This window comes from Pyrenophora tritici-repentis, chromosome 2, assembly GCF_003171515.1.
Source record: "Pyrenophora tritici-repentis strain M4 chromosome 2, whole genome shotgun sequence".
Taxonomy (NCBI): domain Eukaryota; kingdom Fungi; phylum Ascomycota; class Dothideomycetes; order Pleosporales; family Pleosporaceae; genus Pyrenophora; species Pyrenophora tritici-repentis.
Genome location: NC_089391.1, coordinates 3368905 through 3385457, shown reverse-complemented (window position 1 = coordinate 3385457; position 16553 = coordinate 3368905). Strand labels below are relative to the sequence as shown.

The 16553-nt window shown below is 52.1% G+C and overlaps 2 protein-coding genes across 2 annotated transcripts; both read right to left on the bottom strand.

The window, feature by feature from the left end:
- Positions 1–637: 637 nt before the first annotated feature.
- PtrM4_067360 (DYN1, Dynein, heavy chain) lies at positions 638–13723 on the bottom strand (the record flags this gene model as incomplete). The annotated part of the gene is made up of 3 exons (XM_066105771.1): positions 638–4342; positions 4364–13371; positions 13432–13723. 3 exons carry the CDS (start codon positions 13721–13723, stop codon positions 638–640), a joined length of 13005 nt encoding a protein of 4334 aa, XP_065964398.1.
- Positions 13724–14542: 819 nt separating this feature from the next.
- On the bottom strand, positions 14543–16204 carry PtrM4_067350 (uncharacterized protein; the record flags this gene model as incomplete). The annotated part of the gene is made up of 3 exons (XM_066105770.1): positions 14543–14550; positions 14610–16077; positions 16130–16204. The coding sequence occupies 3 exons, from the start codon at positions 16202–16204 to the stop codon at positions 14543–14545; spliced, it is 1551 nt and encodes a 516-aa protein (XP_065964397.1).
- Between the last annotated feature and the right edge of the window lie 349 nt (positions 16205–16553).

Below are 16553 nucleotides of genomic sequence, written 5' to 3'. Positions count from 1 at the left end.
TCCAGCCAAAGTCACATCACGTGGCCGCAACGTCAACCTCCCACAAAAATATAGATAGTACAAGTTAATCGCAAGCATCTGATTACTGCTATACTACGTTTTTATTAGTATTGAGCTATTATGTGGCGTTGTACAGCCTCATTTTTGAGATCGCTAAGATAGTGTTCGGCGTGCACGAGATGAATCCGTGCACGAGGTGCACGGACACGTTATTATCCTAGTATGAGAAAAATATCGCTAACATGTCTACAAAAACAGCAGGTACATTTGGATACTCGTTAAGCGCATGGATCCTGGCAACAAACAGCTTCATCTGCCACATTGTTGTCGTTAGAATTAGTGGAAATACTCAAGAGACTATTGGATAACAGAAAAACAACACCAATACTACTCACTTCTGGAGACAGGAAGCAGCCGTTTTTCACAGTTCAAAGGACAATGAGTAAAGCAAAGTACTCCATTCAATATAAAACTGAGCAGAAAAAATGCTACTGGTGTACGGTACAAGAATATATATCCGACCATGACCGACCACCACCCCCTTTCCCCCCAACTATCCCTCAACTCCGTAAAACAATCCCCATAAACGCCTTACACCTCAAATCAATAAACGAAAAACTCATACACACTGAAACCCTTAAACCTCCATATCCGCCTCAGCCATAACATGCTCTCCCTCATCCAACATCTCAATAACGCGTTTCAGCCCACCCACCATATCATTCGCCTGACCGACAAGCAGCAACTTCTCGGCATTAGCCGGCAGACCCAGATAAGTCGGTGGTTCGCGCTCGGGCAAATCATTAACCCAGCCCATGAAATCCTTCCAGCTGGTCGACGTTGGCAACTCGAGACCCTCAGAGTGCTCGGTCTCCTTGACAATCATAAAGTTGTCTTCAAACGCCGCGGGCGTCATGCAGGCGTTAACGAGAGAAGCGAGTATATTCCAGTCTTCTGCATCGTCGATTTTGCCGCCGTACATTTCCGTGATGAGGATGCGTAGCATTTCCCATGGGATCTTTGTAGGCGCAATGTTTGAGCGGCCTTGAGCGATGGTGTCGATCCATGTGTCGATGATGAAGCTGCAGCATTCGTAGTCGCTGTCGTTGAATTCCCAGAAACCCTTCCATCCTAGTGTAGGTGCGTAGCGCAGACGCTCTTGGATGACAGCGTGCAGGAAGGAGAGAAGAAGGTAAACACGCGCCTTCTCCACAGGTGGCTTGATCGCCTTCTCTGCAAGCGAAGAGAGCGAGTCCCTCATGTTGGCGCGGACTCCAGCCGGCTGTTCGTATGACAGCACGCGAGAGGCGCGGAGTAGGTTGACAGGAATCTTCGGGCTGGACTCCATGGAGAGGAAAAGACGGAAGTCAGGGTTGGGCTTGAGAGCTTCCAAGCGCTTCTCAAGTGATTGTAGCCACTGTGGAGCGAGATGAACGTTCTTGACAAGGACCCAGTTACCGGTTGTGGCGGCATTGGCGATAGCCTTGTCTGCGGATGCGGCACCTTCGTTGGAGCCCATGGCAATGTTGGAGCAGCTGACGTTCTCCCTCTCAACAAGATTGTCGACCTTGTAACTGGCATCGAAACCAGGGCTGGAGCTGAGAGCCACGGGAGTCACAGCATTGACCTGCTTGACAATGTCTCCCAGATCGCCACTAGCGTCCAGGATGCCCTTGCCAAATACTTCCGTAACGAAGCGCTCAACAGCAGGGACGAAGCGATCCACACGGAAGAGCTTCACGAGGATGAGAGCGCGCAGAAGCTTGTCGAACTTGGGAAGTTCATCGGGCCAAGCCTGGGGCACATGTCGCTCGCCCATCTCTTCGGTAAGGAAACTGTCCCAAGCGCTGTCTTCGACCTTGTCGAGCGTATCTTTGAACAGCGATATCTTGCTTGCACGTTGCATGGCTTCCTCCTTGCGGTCGGTCTGCGTTGACACATCGATGCCAACGAGATCTGGGTCAAGAATCTGATCAATGAGTGACTTGTCCATCTTGTACGGTGCAGCCTGCACGAGGAGCATAGCAAAAGTGACGCGATCCTTTTGGAGCAAGGAGAGCGAGGTGCGACGGTACGCGTCGACGAAGAGCTCAGTAACAATCTGCTCGATACGGGCGGCATGACCAACGATCGACGAGTTGCGAATCTTGCGCAGCACAGCCTCGAAGATCTGAGTAAAGTACTGGAGCGAGAACTGGTAGAAATGGTTGAGATGATGCAGTTGCTCCAGAACAGCAAAGATGGCCGAGCAAGAACGCGCCACGACCGTGTACTCCTTGGTAATGTTTTCGACCTCCGTCATGACACCAGCAGTCTCAGAGACCTTGTCGGAAATGTCCTTGGCTTCTTTCTTGAGCGTCTCCAGCGTTTCGATGACGCGATCGTCGTCAAGAATGTTACCGCGCGACTCATTGAGAGCCTGTAGCAGTCGCTTCTCGAGCTGACGAAGATGGACAGCAAACTCTCCTTGCATCTTGATAAGGTTCGATCGTCGCTCATCAACATCGGGCCTCTCAGACTTGAGAACCTCGTTGAGAGTCTGCGTCTGCAAGCTGCTCTGCGTAACCGTGAAGTTGACGAATGTGGTACGACTGCAGATGTCCGGTGGGAAGTTGGCAGACGGGTCGCGCGTCGAAAGGTACAATCGGAATGATGGCGAGAAGTCGATTTCTTGCTTGCCAAGCTGGATGAGCACACGACCTCCGGTCTTCTGGTACTCCTTGTTGAGAACGTGGTTAAGAATAGGATCCAGGTGCTCGGCGTCCTGGATCAAGATTGGGTTACCGAAACGCAACGAACTCTCAAGCTGCTTTGTAAACGAATCGTCCAAGAAGCTCGTCACCGTAAGACGGCGATCTTTGCATTCGTTCTGGAGGAACTCTGTGGTCCTAGCAGAGGGGTCGATGATCAATGGGTAACGGTTGAACCTCTGAAGAATGATAGCATTCTCTGTGCAAAGGTCATCGACAGGCAGACCATTGTGTTGCCAGTTCAAGCGATCATCGGCAGTGGAGAGATACTCCGTGAATGGATTCGTTGGCTTGAAGCTGATTCCGGAGTGCTTGAGATGGTCGTACCAGTCCTCTGTGAGTGCCTTCCGGTACTGCTGGTCGTAGTAACCAGCATAGGCAATGAAAGCCGCAGCAACCAAGACGTCACCGACAATTGTGTCAATCTGCGAATCGAAAGACTTGCTGCTCTCCTCCCAACGAGTACGTTCAGAAGATAAGCTGTCAAGAAGGCGTACACTGCGGTCAACCTTAAACTGGACAGTCGACATCTCCGTCTTGATGGCTTGCGTCTCGCTAATCAAAGCCGCATACTCGGTCTTGTACCTACCAATGCTGTCCTCGAGGTTTTGGATGAGAATCTGTGTCTCCTTGGCGCCCTCCTCCGTCTTCTGTAGTTCCACCTGCAGGTTGTCGACCTCTGCACGTAGGGGTCCGACTCGGTCAAGAATGTCGGAGTAGGTCACTTGAGCAGAGACCCACTGAACGAGTGGACCACAGGCCTTGGAAGCACGGTTGACCTTTTCGAAAGTAAATTCCTCCTTGGAGAGATACTCGTTTTGCATCTTCCTGCGGTGCGCAGCAGTCATCTGCCTCTCGTTGTCGAATTGCACAATGCTGGCAATAAAGTCGTCGCGCCTGACAATGGAAACAATGGTCTTCCAGCTATCAGGCTTGTGCCCAAGAATTGTGCAGACAGCCTCAAGCGCAAGTTTGACACCGGCGGGAGGGTTCTGCATAGATCGGACTTCAGTGAGATGTTGTCGCTTGATGTTTTGCACACTCTTTTGTGCTTCCAAAACCGCAGGCTCAGCAGCCGCTAGATCGTGGTTCACCACCTCTTGTCGCTTCTGAATCTCCTCCTTGTCCTTTGCAAGCCTAGCTTGCATCTTTATAGATCCCGCCTTCTTCTGTTCGGCCTCATTCTGATCCGCAATCATACGTTGCAGCTTCTCGTTAGCCTCAGCATCCTTCTTGGTAAGCTGCGTCTGCTTCTCCGCAAGACTTGCTCGTAGTTCCTTAACCTTGTCGAACGTCTCCCGAAGCTTCTCGAGACCGACATTAAGATGACGCTGTTGCTCTTCCAAATCTTCACGCTTCTCATTGTACAGCTTGACATATTGCGCGACGAAATCCAAGAAATGGCGTGGTGTAAGATACATCTTGCGGTTTTGCGTCTTCTGCAGCTTAGCGTTCTTGCTGCGTAGCGAGTGATGTACAGCAACCATTGCGTTGACAACGCTCTCGCGGTGAGATGGTGGAAGCGAGAGTCCGCGGTAAGCGACTGGAATGGAATCCGGGGCCACGTAGTTTGCGCGGTCCAAGTCAACAGACTGTGTAAGCTCAGAACTGACCTGGTACAGGGCCTGGTCAGACCAGTCTCCAAACCAGTTAAGCACACAACGATTGAAAAGAGCCGGACTAGTCGCAGCCTTGGAAGACAAGCCTTCCTCAGGTGGGTTCATAGTAAACACCACATGCAGGTTCTTGACAATCTGCTCCGTGAACCACTTGTACAGCTCTTCTTGTGAGTCGAGAATGATACCCTGTCGCTGAGCACCCTCCTTGATCGCTGTGAGTAGCGATGCGTACTCGTCACCCTCAAACAGACCAGGAACCTCCGCGTTGGCAAGAAGCGTGTTCATGCGCTCGAGGAAACCAGAGTCCAGGACATTAGCTTCGTCCATAATAAAGCAAATTTTCTCGCCCTTGCAACCGCAACGTCGAAGCACGGTACGCAAGTCCTCGTCAAAGTCTTCCCCAGAGTACTTGCCATGAACCTTGATCTGATAGACACTCAAACCGTTCATCCAGGCGACGAAGCGCGACAGTGTTGTCTTTCCAGATCCGCTGACACCGATGAGGATCAAATGACCCTGTGGTTGACGGAAGACACGATCGATGCGAAGAACGTGCTCGAGCACATCGTTGAACAAAATGAGCGGAACGTCGACTTCTTCCTCGCAGAAAGTACGAAGTCGGGCTTTGACAAACTCCCGTAGCTGCTCACGCTCAACCGGCACATAGTTCTTGGACAGCCAGTTGGAGAAGAGAATCGGGCCACCAAGAGCCTTCTCCTCATCGATGGTGGGGAAATGCTCAGCTGCGACACGGTGAACGCACTCTTCAGTCCACTGCCTCTCTTCCTCAGCAATAAGACGATCCTGGAACAAGCGCAAAGCTTCGTGGGCCCAAATCCTCACGAGACCTTCAACAGGCAGCGTCTCGAGGGGTCGAAGTGCCTCATAGATACCACGGACCCAGCGAGTAAGCTCACGAGGAGAGTAAACGTAGTGAGGTTGGATGTCAGGAGTGAAGCGCTTCTGCGATTCGGCAAACAGTTGCACCATGGCCTTGGTAAGCGCATCGGCGTAACCGCGCAGCGTCGGAATGATCTTAAGCACAGCCGTGTTGAAGGTGCCGTAAATCTGAAGAAGCGACTGCTCTCCAGGGTAGTCGACCATGATGAGTGGGGCGTGACGCAAGAATCGTAGTCCCATGGGCGTACGTCCAGCATCTGTAGGAGGGTTACAAGCACCGACGAATTGAATGCGGTCAAGCGCAACCCAAGTCTTGTCAGAAGTCCTCCAGAAGCCATTATGTTCAACAAGCTGGCGCAGGAAGGAGATGGCTCGCTGAGTGCCATACTTGTCGGGGGCCGGCAAGTTGATTTCGTCGCAGAAGATGACGAGCCAACGACCGACTTGAGTCGGGGTAAGCTGAACGCCGTTGAGAGTCTTCTTGTACTCGCAGTACTGCTCGAACGTCTTGATGAGAAGATCCGGTGTTGTTGCACTGGAGAAGTTAAGGCCTACAACCTGCATGTTGGGAAGCTTGCGGAGTGCACTGAACAGCGTCATCGTCTTTCCGGAACCCGGAGGACCACAGAGCAAGAGAGGCTTGTGCTCTGCAAGCCATGAGTAGAGCACGTCTTCGTGACGAACGGTATCAAGTGTGGGGATAACGACATCGGTCTGAGTAACGGAGTGGGTATTAACCTCAACCTGTGGTACTTGGCTCTGCCAAGTATCCCAGTCCGGCTTGTCTGGCTTGACATCGTAGTCGATAAGCGAGGTAGACTCATTCAGAGTCGGCAGCTCAACATCGGTAAGACCAGCGATAAGGTCACCGAATTGCTTGCGCTCCAGGAGAGGGCAATCACCGACCAAGGCCCATACCAACGCAACGAGCATCTTCTTAGCAAGATATGTCTCCATCTTGTCGTCCTCAAGAGGGAAGTCGGGGTGCTGTACATTGTACTCAAGCACGTTGCGGCACGCCTTGTTGAGCAACGAGAAAAGCGTGTTAAGCGCACGGATATCAGTGTACTCCATGATATGCTTGAACTTCCTCGCCATACTGAGTGCCTTCTCGATGAAGTGGTCTTGGGTGAGCTTGATGTGCAGGAAGTCGGCGATAAGACCCTGAGTCGCCATCGTCTTCTGCGACTGCTGGCCTGGCGCGACCGAGTCATCTTCGATGTCTTCAAAAGGCACCGTCTTGAGGTGCTCAATGTAGTTCTTAATCATCATATCTACCTCAACGGTATCGTCACTGAACCAGACCATACCGCAACGAGAGACAGTGGCAAGAGTCGCATACTTGAGTGTTTCGACTTCGAACATGATGCGAACGTTGGATGGCAAGTTGAGACGCTCTCCGTTGGGCAGAGTGAGTAATTTGTTGTCGTCAAGAACAGAGTTCAAGTTCTCGACCCATTCGGGATCGACATCACCGTCGAAAACAATCCAGTGTCGTTTGCTGTCCTCACCACGAAGGTTGTCGACAATCTTTCGCAATGTGTGCGTGAAGAGACCGTCAGTCCACTCGCGAGTTGTGCTGTCAAGTGTTCCGTAAAGCTGCTCCTTGGACATGACCTTGGGGTCGATGACGTGCCACACTCCCTCAACACCCTCAACAGCTTGCAGAGCAGAGATGAGCGTCCTCCAAGCCGCAGACTTTCCGGATCCAGAAGAACCGACCATCATAACACCATGGTGCAGCTTTTGAATCTGATACAGCTGGATAATCTTCGTCATCCAAGCGTCGCTGACAACATACTTTGATTCAGCTGCGCACTTATGAATGGCCTCGCTCAGCTTGTCAAGCGGTGCGGGGATGTACATGACACCAGGGAATGACGTCTCTTGGATAGCCATCATGAGTTCAACATCCGATCGGATGAGCTTCGGTGCCATGGTCTCGCGCAAACTCTGGATAATGATTTGAGGCTCCATGCTTGCTTCGTCGAGGGTCTGAGAGTCTTGCTGTGCGGCGATACGTGCTCGCTTCAGACCACCAGAGCTAACCAGGACACTCTTCAACGCACGCAGTCCGAAATCGTAATGCGCTTGCTTGGAGAGGCCAGCCGAGCACCTATCGAAGAATGGTACAACTTGCTTGGACAACTCCTTGGCTTGAGAGAAACCCTGTGAGTACAGCATGACTTCGGCAATGAGCTCTTTGTCAGGCTTGGACATGGCCACACTTCGGAAGAGCTTCTTGAGATTGTCTGGCAAGTTCGAACGACCCGCATAACCAGGGTTCATGGTGATGAAGACTCCAGTGTTGCCATTGACCTTGAGCTGGCGACCAATGAGCTCAATCTGTGACTTCTCATCCTCGATGCCCTTCTTGAGACCCAACTGAATGTTTTGAATCTGTTGAGACACGGCCGAGAGAATGCGTTCCTCAAGACGGTTGAACTCATCAAAGCAACCCCACGCACCGACCTGGCAAATACCGAGGAAAATACGGCCCATGGCTTGGAAGTCGAAAGTGTCGTCACAGCAGAAGACCAGGGTAAATCGACCGAGTTGCACACCAAGAGCTTTGACTGACTCAGTTTTACCCGTACCAGCGGGTCCGTATGGAGAGCCACCAAGACGCTGGCACAAAGCCTGCGTGAGGGTAAGGAAACAGCGGTCGGTAAGTGGAGTGCGCACAAGGCGATCAGCAACACCCAAGTACTCAAAACCATAATCAAGAACAGCGTTTGCCATCTTGATCCTGAGTCGCTGCAGCAAATCGTTGCCTGGCTCGTACACGTATCGCATACAGAGAAGCCACATGTGGTGGGTAGGTGATCGTGCGCCGACTTTCTCCAGCTTATGAATGACATCGCGTTGGTGAACGAATTCAGTGATGAGATCCTCGCACTTGCGACGCTGAATGGGCTCAAGGTCACCCAGGACAGCCGTAGCAAGTAGCTTAAGGACCTTGACTTGCTTCTCGTACAGGTGAGGCAGGGAAGCTCCCTCTTCGGCAAGCGACTTTTCAACTGCATGAGTCCAAGCAATCTGGGTTCCCAGAACGACAACTTGTGTGGGGTACTTGGCGATGTAGTCGTGGAAAGCCTCAGGATCCATGTTCTCCGGTTCAATGAGTTGGGCAAACTCTTCGTAGGCTTCAAAGGTCAACTCAGCCAGTGTAGTCTTCATGTTGGCCTCGAGTGCTCCGAGCCACTCATTGATCCTGGGTGTCTTGACGAGCGAGATCTCCTTGCGAAGCGTAACCTCCTCTCCTTCCTTGGACGTAAAGCCCTGAATGACTCCATCCTCACCAGTAACAAGCCCAGAGATACCAGCAAACATCTTCCTCAAATGCTTGGCAATACGAAGTACATCGTTGCTGTTGCCGATAATCTCCAGCAAGTCTTCGTCACCGACAAAGTAGAAGCGAGGAAACGACACACGCTCGCGCTCAAGGTACTCTCCGAGAGCCTTTTGAATCTTATTGAGGAGCTCGGCGAGACGTTCAAGAGACTTCTGCACACCGGAAATGTTGAGAACTTCCAGCACAAAAGGCTGTCGCGAAACCTTCTTCATAACAGACAAAAATTCCGAGTTGATGTTCTGGAAACGGGCTGACTCCATGGGGAGCAGATGCTTAATATCAGCGTTGCCAGTGAACACGCCCTCCAAATAAACCCACTGGCGCTGTACGTCGATCCAAACATCGAACAAAACGTGTACACGGTTGAGCTTGTCCTCCCAAGACGATGCCTCTTCCTCAAACTCCTTGTAGTAAGGTGAGTGTCGCATAGCTTGCAGAGAGTTGAGGTTCTCGCTGCACTTTGCGAAGAGGTCGTCCCAGCCTCGAATAAGGCGGCACTTGTTCTGGTAGTTGACCAGTTCGAGCGCATAGTTCTGCCACGTCTCACGCACTTGTTTCAGGAACTCTTCGAGCGCCATCTCACCTGCGGCTTGGGTGATGACGTCGCGTATAATCTTCTCGCTAGGGCCAAGCTTGAGGTCCCAGACATCACCAAGAGTCATAGAGATGGCTGAGTATCGTTTCTGCGGCCTCAGGTTCTTGAAGATCCTAGCCCAATGGCGTTCCTTTACAGCGTCGGACCGCAGCTCTGCGAGGATCGCGTTCTCCTTGAGCAGTTGCTTGAGGGTAGTCTGGACGTATTCGAAAGCCTGGTATTGTCGCATGCGGCTAGGCATGTCCTTGGTCATCTTGAGCAAGTTGTCAAGGTTCTGTCGTAGCTTGCGAGGCTGGATACTAGTCCACAGGACCTCACGGAGATCATCGATGCTGGCCCAAATCGTGCCAAGCGCTGACCAGACAGACTTGAAGTCCTGTACTTCCTCCAACAGAGTCTCGAGTGTGTTCTCAGGCGACGGTGGTAGTCCCAAAGCTTCCTTGGCTTTGGAGATGTTGCTAGACTCGTTCTGCAACTGGCTAAGCTTCTGGTCGAACTTGGCAAGAATAGTGGAGGCGTCAGCGGGCGCAAGGTTACCAGCAACAGGCTTCTCTTCTGCCCATTCGCCGGTGATATCCATGATCTTCTGGTTGACCACCTTGTCTTCCGCTGCAATCTTGGCGCGCAGCGCGTCGGCTTGATCATTCGCAATCTTGGTTTTCCTATCCAAGACCTCGTTGAGCGTCTGCCATTCATGATCAATCTGCTCCATCTGTAGCCAATCCGAGGGAAATTGGTATCGCTGGCGGGCTAGGGTAGCCTGACCCTGACGGAATGTAGACATCTCAGGCTCCCACTCCATGACCTTCCTCTTGCATTGCTGTACGGTGGTAATGAAAGATACAGCCTGTGCAGTAGAAGAGGCTTCCAGTGTTTGCATTTCCAGGTCTTTGCGTGCCTTCTCGACTTGCACATAGACATCGTTCATGCGCTGGCCAAGTCTGCTGGCAAACTTGGTAAGAATCTCTTGCTGCCACTGATCGTACTTGGCATTGACCTTAACTTGTACCTGGTCGTAGTCGACAGTGACGTAGCCAAATTGACGGCTGATGTCCGAGTTATCAAATGTAGCACGCGTCTTGCGAATCTCCTGCAGAAGTTGTAGCCATCGAGAAAGGTCTTCACCAAGGATGTCATAGACGTGTTCAGACTGCAAGTCCCAAAGAGACTGGAACTGAAGCCACTCGTCAACGTACGAGGAAATGTCGCGAAGCTTGCCTTCAACAGCGCCGTAGACTTCGATGAGTGATTCAGTGCATCGACTTGGCAGGTCGGAGAACTGGCTGACAGATGTATCGTTGGTCGCCTCTAGTCGGATCTCGTAACGTGATGCCTTGATCTTCTGAAGAGTGCAAATAATTGCAAGCCACTGCTGTAACTGCTCGAGCCAGCTTGCACGAGCGTATTCGACAGGAGGGCTGAGGTAGATGACCTGGTTTCGCATCGTAATTTCAAGCGTCAGCCGAGCCAAGGTTGGCTTCACCTCAGGCGATTCCGTCGATACCGGTTCGTTCGAAGGCAGTCGTCGCTCACCATCTTCATCACCAGTATTGTTGAAGACTTCGATCCACAATGCGATAGCACGGCTCAGACGAACAAGCAAGATGGACTCTATCCGCGCGTTCATATCCGAAACCCACGAAGTAAGGTTTGCATAATTCTCGAGATTCAGCTGATCGATAGACTTTTGAATAGTCTCGAGATTCTGTTGGAAAGCATCCTTGGTGTACGGGCAGGTCTCCAGATCCTTTAGTGCCTTTTCGACAGCAGCGTTGATGTTAACAAGCGTGACCACCTTGAGCTGAAGTAGCGACGTCGCAGCGGCAAAGTCTCGGACGAATTGGACATGCTTGCTCTCACTACGAACACTGCCACCACCGACCGGGAAACCAGACTGTCGCACATGCAGATCGTAGGCGTGTACGAAAGATTCCCATTTCAAAGGAACACCCTTGTTGACGAGCGCTTGGACGTCATTAACGTAGTTGTTGAGCAATAGAGCAACTCCACCCATTTCCGAGATAGAGCGCACTGTCTGAGTATATGTACGGACGCTCTCCATGAGACTGACTGCATAGGGGTAGACGCGTTTAGCCTCCTTGGAGATGTTATTAATACCGTGTGGGACTTGGTAGCCGCGCCACGTCAGGTTCCGGACTTCCTTGAAGAGTGCAATGACTTGCGCATCAAAATTGACGTTGAGCTCCAGGATGTTGCCTGCAGCGCGGTTCCTGCTAACGAGGAAGAGACGTCCAGAAATGGACAGCTTCCTCCTCGCCACCTCCTGCAGCCACGACTCAAAGATGGGCCTGGTATCAAGCTTCTTCTTGAACATGCTGCTCTCAGCCTGGAGTTTCTGGCCTTCAGCGTGAAGTGCCCAGTCCTTACCGAGGATATCTTCGACCTTGCCCATGTAGCTCTCGAGCTGAGTTTCGATCTGGCGAGCCCAAATGACAGCACCGGATACTGGAGGGAAATCGCGAAGCTGTGCCATAGCATGGGCTTCCGAATTACCATACTGGCGCTTGAAACGCTCATGGAGAGCCAATATGTCCTGCTTGACATTCTCAATGAGCTGCGTCTGGTACTCGGAGATGGCACCCCGAATCTTTGGTCGCACAAACAGGGGGTTGAACTTTGAGAAGACGCGAAACATCTCACTTGCCGTCTTGGCAGTACCAAGACGGTCTCTCAGCCTGGCGATGATGGAGTTTTCAACACGCGAGGTACGTTCGTTGTACTTTTGCTCTGCTTGCTCGAAAAGTCGTGTGCCTTCGAGTGACACATCAAGGACATCCACATCTTTCAGAACGTCATAGGCCTCCTTGACCTCCTTGACGGCGTCGACGTCACCAATCTCCTCAATGATGACTGTCTCTTTGGCAGACGAGTTGTCAGACATGGAGGATCCTGAGCCGAGAACGTTGACAATAGTCCGCTGGAGCTGCTCGTGGTTCTTACGGAATGTGGTAATGTAACGAATGCGCTCCTCCGTCTCCTTGTGCCTAGCTGCAATCTTGATGGGGATGAACTTTTCGTTCCTACGTCTAGTCACTTCACGGGCCACATTGGTGAATTCCTTGACATTCTCCTCCCAGGTCCGCCAAATGCTCTCTGCAACAGCCATGATGGCTTGGAATTCGGGGTAGTCCATGTGCATCAGGGTCTTTCCATGTAGCAAGCTGTGCAGCTGCTTGTCGAGATCACCAGAAATTGCTTCGACAAGGGGAAGGGCGCGACGGACGGGGTAAGGGCAAATGCGGAGCTTCTTGTTCATGTGGCTGAAAATGGATTGGACTGCTTCTTGCACTGCCTGTAGCGATGTTGATGACAATAGCTGGTCAAGCGGGAACTCGCGCATGAGCTGGTTGTACTTTTGCACGAGATCCGTACTCTCCTTCAGTCCGGTGTCCGCACTGAAACTAACAGTCGCCTGGAAGCGCTTTGCGTTCTTCAGCACATCCAGCGTGAGTCTAACACCTGGGCTGCCAAGCTGTGTTTCAATGTCGTGTAGCCTCGACTCCATGGATATCCAGAAGTTTATCTCTTGAGCTGCAGTTCCGGTTGATACATCACGCGATGTCTTGGTAATTGTCTGTATCGACTTAATCCATCCGTTAACTGTCGCCTGCAGTCCATTGAGGAAGCTGCTGTCTTGCACAATCGCCGCCGGAATGAGTTCCGGTGAGGGCTTCACGCCACGCTGGGTAGCATCGTCCAGGGCACTCTGGATGAGAGGATGCAGAGGCAAGAGCAGCTCGGGAATCTCGACATTCTGCTCCAAGTTACCCAAACTGACTGCCAGCTCCGCAATCTTCTTCCTCGTGGCCGAGATACCCGTTCGGGCATCGTTGTCACCCTTGCTGTATTTGCCAGCCAAGTCACGCTGGCTCTTCGTATACGTGTCAAAGTACGGCTCGACGGCAGACTGGATAAGGGAGCGGAGAAACTCATACGGAGTGCCATCGGGCGAAGAAGCGTTATTAGAAAGTATAAAGCCGGGCAGCGTCTGAATCAGGACCTGCTGGCTAAGGGGTATCGCGGGGTCTATGGGTATCGGTCGCTTGGAAATCACAACAAAAGCTGCACAAGTAGGAGAAGCCGTTATCTCACTCGAAAGTGTGTAGCTGAAGCGCTGCTGCGTCGTCACACCTGCCACTTCTGTCAGTCCAACGTTGGTGGCTCCTTCCTGCGAATGCATTGTGTGCCTACCATTTGCACCATCTGTTCCGTCCATGCGCGGCTCATCCACGCGGTCCTTTACCACATACAGCACAGAATGCCCCTCGGAGGCAAAGCGGGCGCATCGCTGCAGCGTGTCCTGGAGCTTAGCCTGTGACAGCAAACTGCCTGGAGCATAAAGATCCTGCTGCGAGGCGCCTAAGCTGACGTCGAGCACCTTTCCCAGGTGGTCGACGATGATCTGGGGGTCTATCGAGGGGGGCGAGGGACTGGGTGTGCGTATGCTTCCATTGGGGGCCCCTGGGTTCAGTGGTCCCTCCATATCGAGTGATTATCGCGTGTGTTGGTTCGGAGACATGTGGTTCGCGCTGGGCGAGAGCGAGAGAGGGAGTGACGCAAGTCTGATAAAACTAGAATTACTAGAGGCAGCGAAAATGCGGGTGCGCCGGGCGGTCGTGGGATGTGCTGGCTCTTGATAATTCTATAGTAGGCGTACGCGACGGCAATGTACGCGCACGGACGCAACACGCTTGACCGCTAGTAGAACTGCCGCAGGGGAAGCGGAGTGATCGACGTCTGATTCGTTCCCTGATGCTGTCGGAACGTTTGCAGCGATTACACAAAGCGTGCTAAGGGTGTTGCAGTTTCAGCGTATGCCGTTTGGCACAAGGTGTTGTGCTGCACTATTTACGCTTGGCTGCTAGTGGCAGGTACGATACGCCTCCCACGAGGGAAGCGACGATGATCTCCTCAACAGACAAGTGACAGCTCACCATAGGAAAGTGGCGGGCTAACCACGGCTCCACTTTTCTTGGGCAGCTCCTGAAATCTCCCCCGCCCGCTCACGATAGGGCAAGTGTGTGTGTGCCACAACACAACTTGACGAAATTATGCTAAGACACTGGAAGATGAAATATAAAATACGTCACGTAGTAAGACAAATGATCCAGGATATGCGAAAGTATACGCACGCACGAACCTGCCAACAACGCAGGAGCATATGAGACTAAGAGTCGGACTCATCGTTGGGTCGCATATGTACCATGATCCAAAATGATCAGGTGTGAGACCACAAGAAAAGAACAGATAAACTCAAATTCACAGACACTATCTATTCCTATCTACCAACTCAACATCCCTCCTATACCCCTGGCCATCATCATCATCGTCATCACTCTCTTCTCTCCCACCATCTCTATCTCGCTCACCACTTCTCCCCCTCGCATCCTCCTCCCCCAATCTCACCTCCCCAATTTCCCTCAACCCCAGCTTTCTTCTCCCCCAATTCACAATATCCGTCCCCCATCCCGCCAACCTCTCCATTCTAGCATCATCCTCTGTGCCACCCGCTACCACACCTCCATGGCCCCCTCCAGCTTCAACCTTGAACTGGTACTTTAGACAATCCTTGATCGTCACCAGACCCGTCAGGCGGCCACGGTATTCAATCAAGATGACTCTCGGTCCCATTTTCTTGAAAATTTCCATTACTGTTTCGAGAGGGAGGCGGGGGTGTACTGAAAGGGGTGTAGGGTCGATGTAGCGGGTGAAGTCGAGGCTTGTTTGTGTGGACGTGGTAGGTATAGAGTCGAAAGTAGTGTTTGGTGATTGATGTGGTAGGGTTGGTGATGAAAAGGAAGCGGCGAAGGAGCATTTTGCGTGGGCGGGCGCTTGTTGTTCCATCTTTGCTCTGTCGATAGCATAGCGGAGTTCTGTGCGGCCGATGTAGCCGACTAGAATCTTTGAATGCATATCTTCTACAATGGGGTAGCCTTGGTATTGATTCTCCGTCATTAGACGTTCCATCTGTCGGAGTTCCATGCCGTTGGCTGGGAGGCAGACCGGGCGGGTTTCCATGACTTGGGATACGGGGACGCCGAATGTGTGTTCTTCTTTGCTGTCGAGGAATGGGTAGCCGTTTAGATAGATCATACGGTCTGCGATGCCGCCGTGGCCGAAGCGCTCACTGACGGCTTTTGTGACGCCCACGACGATCATGGTGGGGAGGATGTAGGTTAGGGCACCGGTGATTTCGAACATGATGACTACCACCGACACGGTGATGTGCATGATGCCACTCAGGGAGGCGGCAGCTCCGAGGAAGGCATAGGTTCCTGGTGTGATGCAAGCGACGTCTGGCTCGCATGCCGCGAAGAAAGCTGACGTTGGAAAGGCCTCGTGGAGTGCTTGTACGCAAATACCTACCATGCGGCCAAATGCCGCGCCAATAGCCATACTGGGCACGAAGATACCAGCCGGTACCTTGCAGCCAAACGATATGACGACGAGCAGCGTCCGAATGACAGTTGCAATGGCAAGCGTGCCAATATTATGCCACTTGTGATTCTGATCACAAAGCCTATCATAGCCCTTGCCAGCCTTGCATTCTTGAAACAGAATCTCCATGCTCTCAGTCATGTCAATCCGCAGAAACATGTTCGGATAGCAGATAACGCCCGTGACGACGGCGAGCGTAACAGCTTCGGTGATGGGATACGCAGCCATGTATTTTTTTCGGAAGACTTGCATCTTGAGATTCCACTTTATGACAAAAGCGCCGTAAAGACCACCAAACACGCCGATCAGGATGTAAAAGACGGTTTCGAAAAAGTGCCACGAGCGGTCGTATTTGACATTGAACATGACGAGCTGGCCGGTACGAAAGGGGTTCATGGCCTATATTCGATTAGCTCATCTATCAAGTCGGCCAAACAGCTCATGGACTTACAGCAAGAACAGCCGTAGCCACCAAAGCGCAAAAGTAACTCCTCCAAAGCGTCTTGAGCGGAAACTGATTGCTCATTTCTTCCAAGCTAAACAGCACGCCCCCGATCGGACTACCAAACGCAACACCAACCCCCGCCGCCGCACTCGCACTCAGAATCTCCCTCGTCTTGGCCGCATTCCGACGATACTTGTCGAAGAACCTACTAATCACATTACCGGTACAAACCGCATAATGCACACTCGGCCCCTCCTTTCCCACCGAAAGCCCCGACCCAATCGCCAAGGGCAGTCCAATCGACTTGATAAACAGTGTTGTAAACCCCAAAAAGCCCTTCATAACAAACCCAGCAATAATACACTTCATCTCCGAAATCCCACTGCCCGCCGCATACGGCGCAAAGCTCTTGACCAGCCTCGCGGCCGTA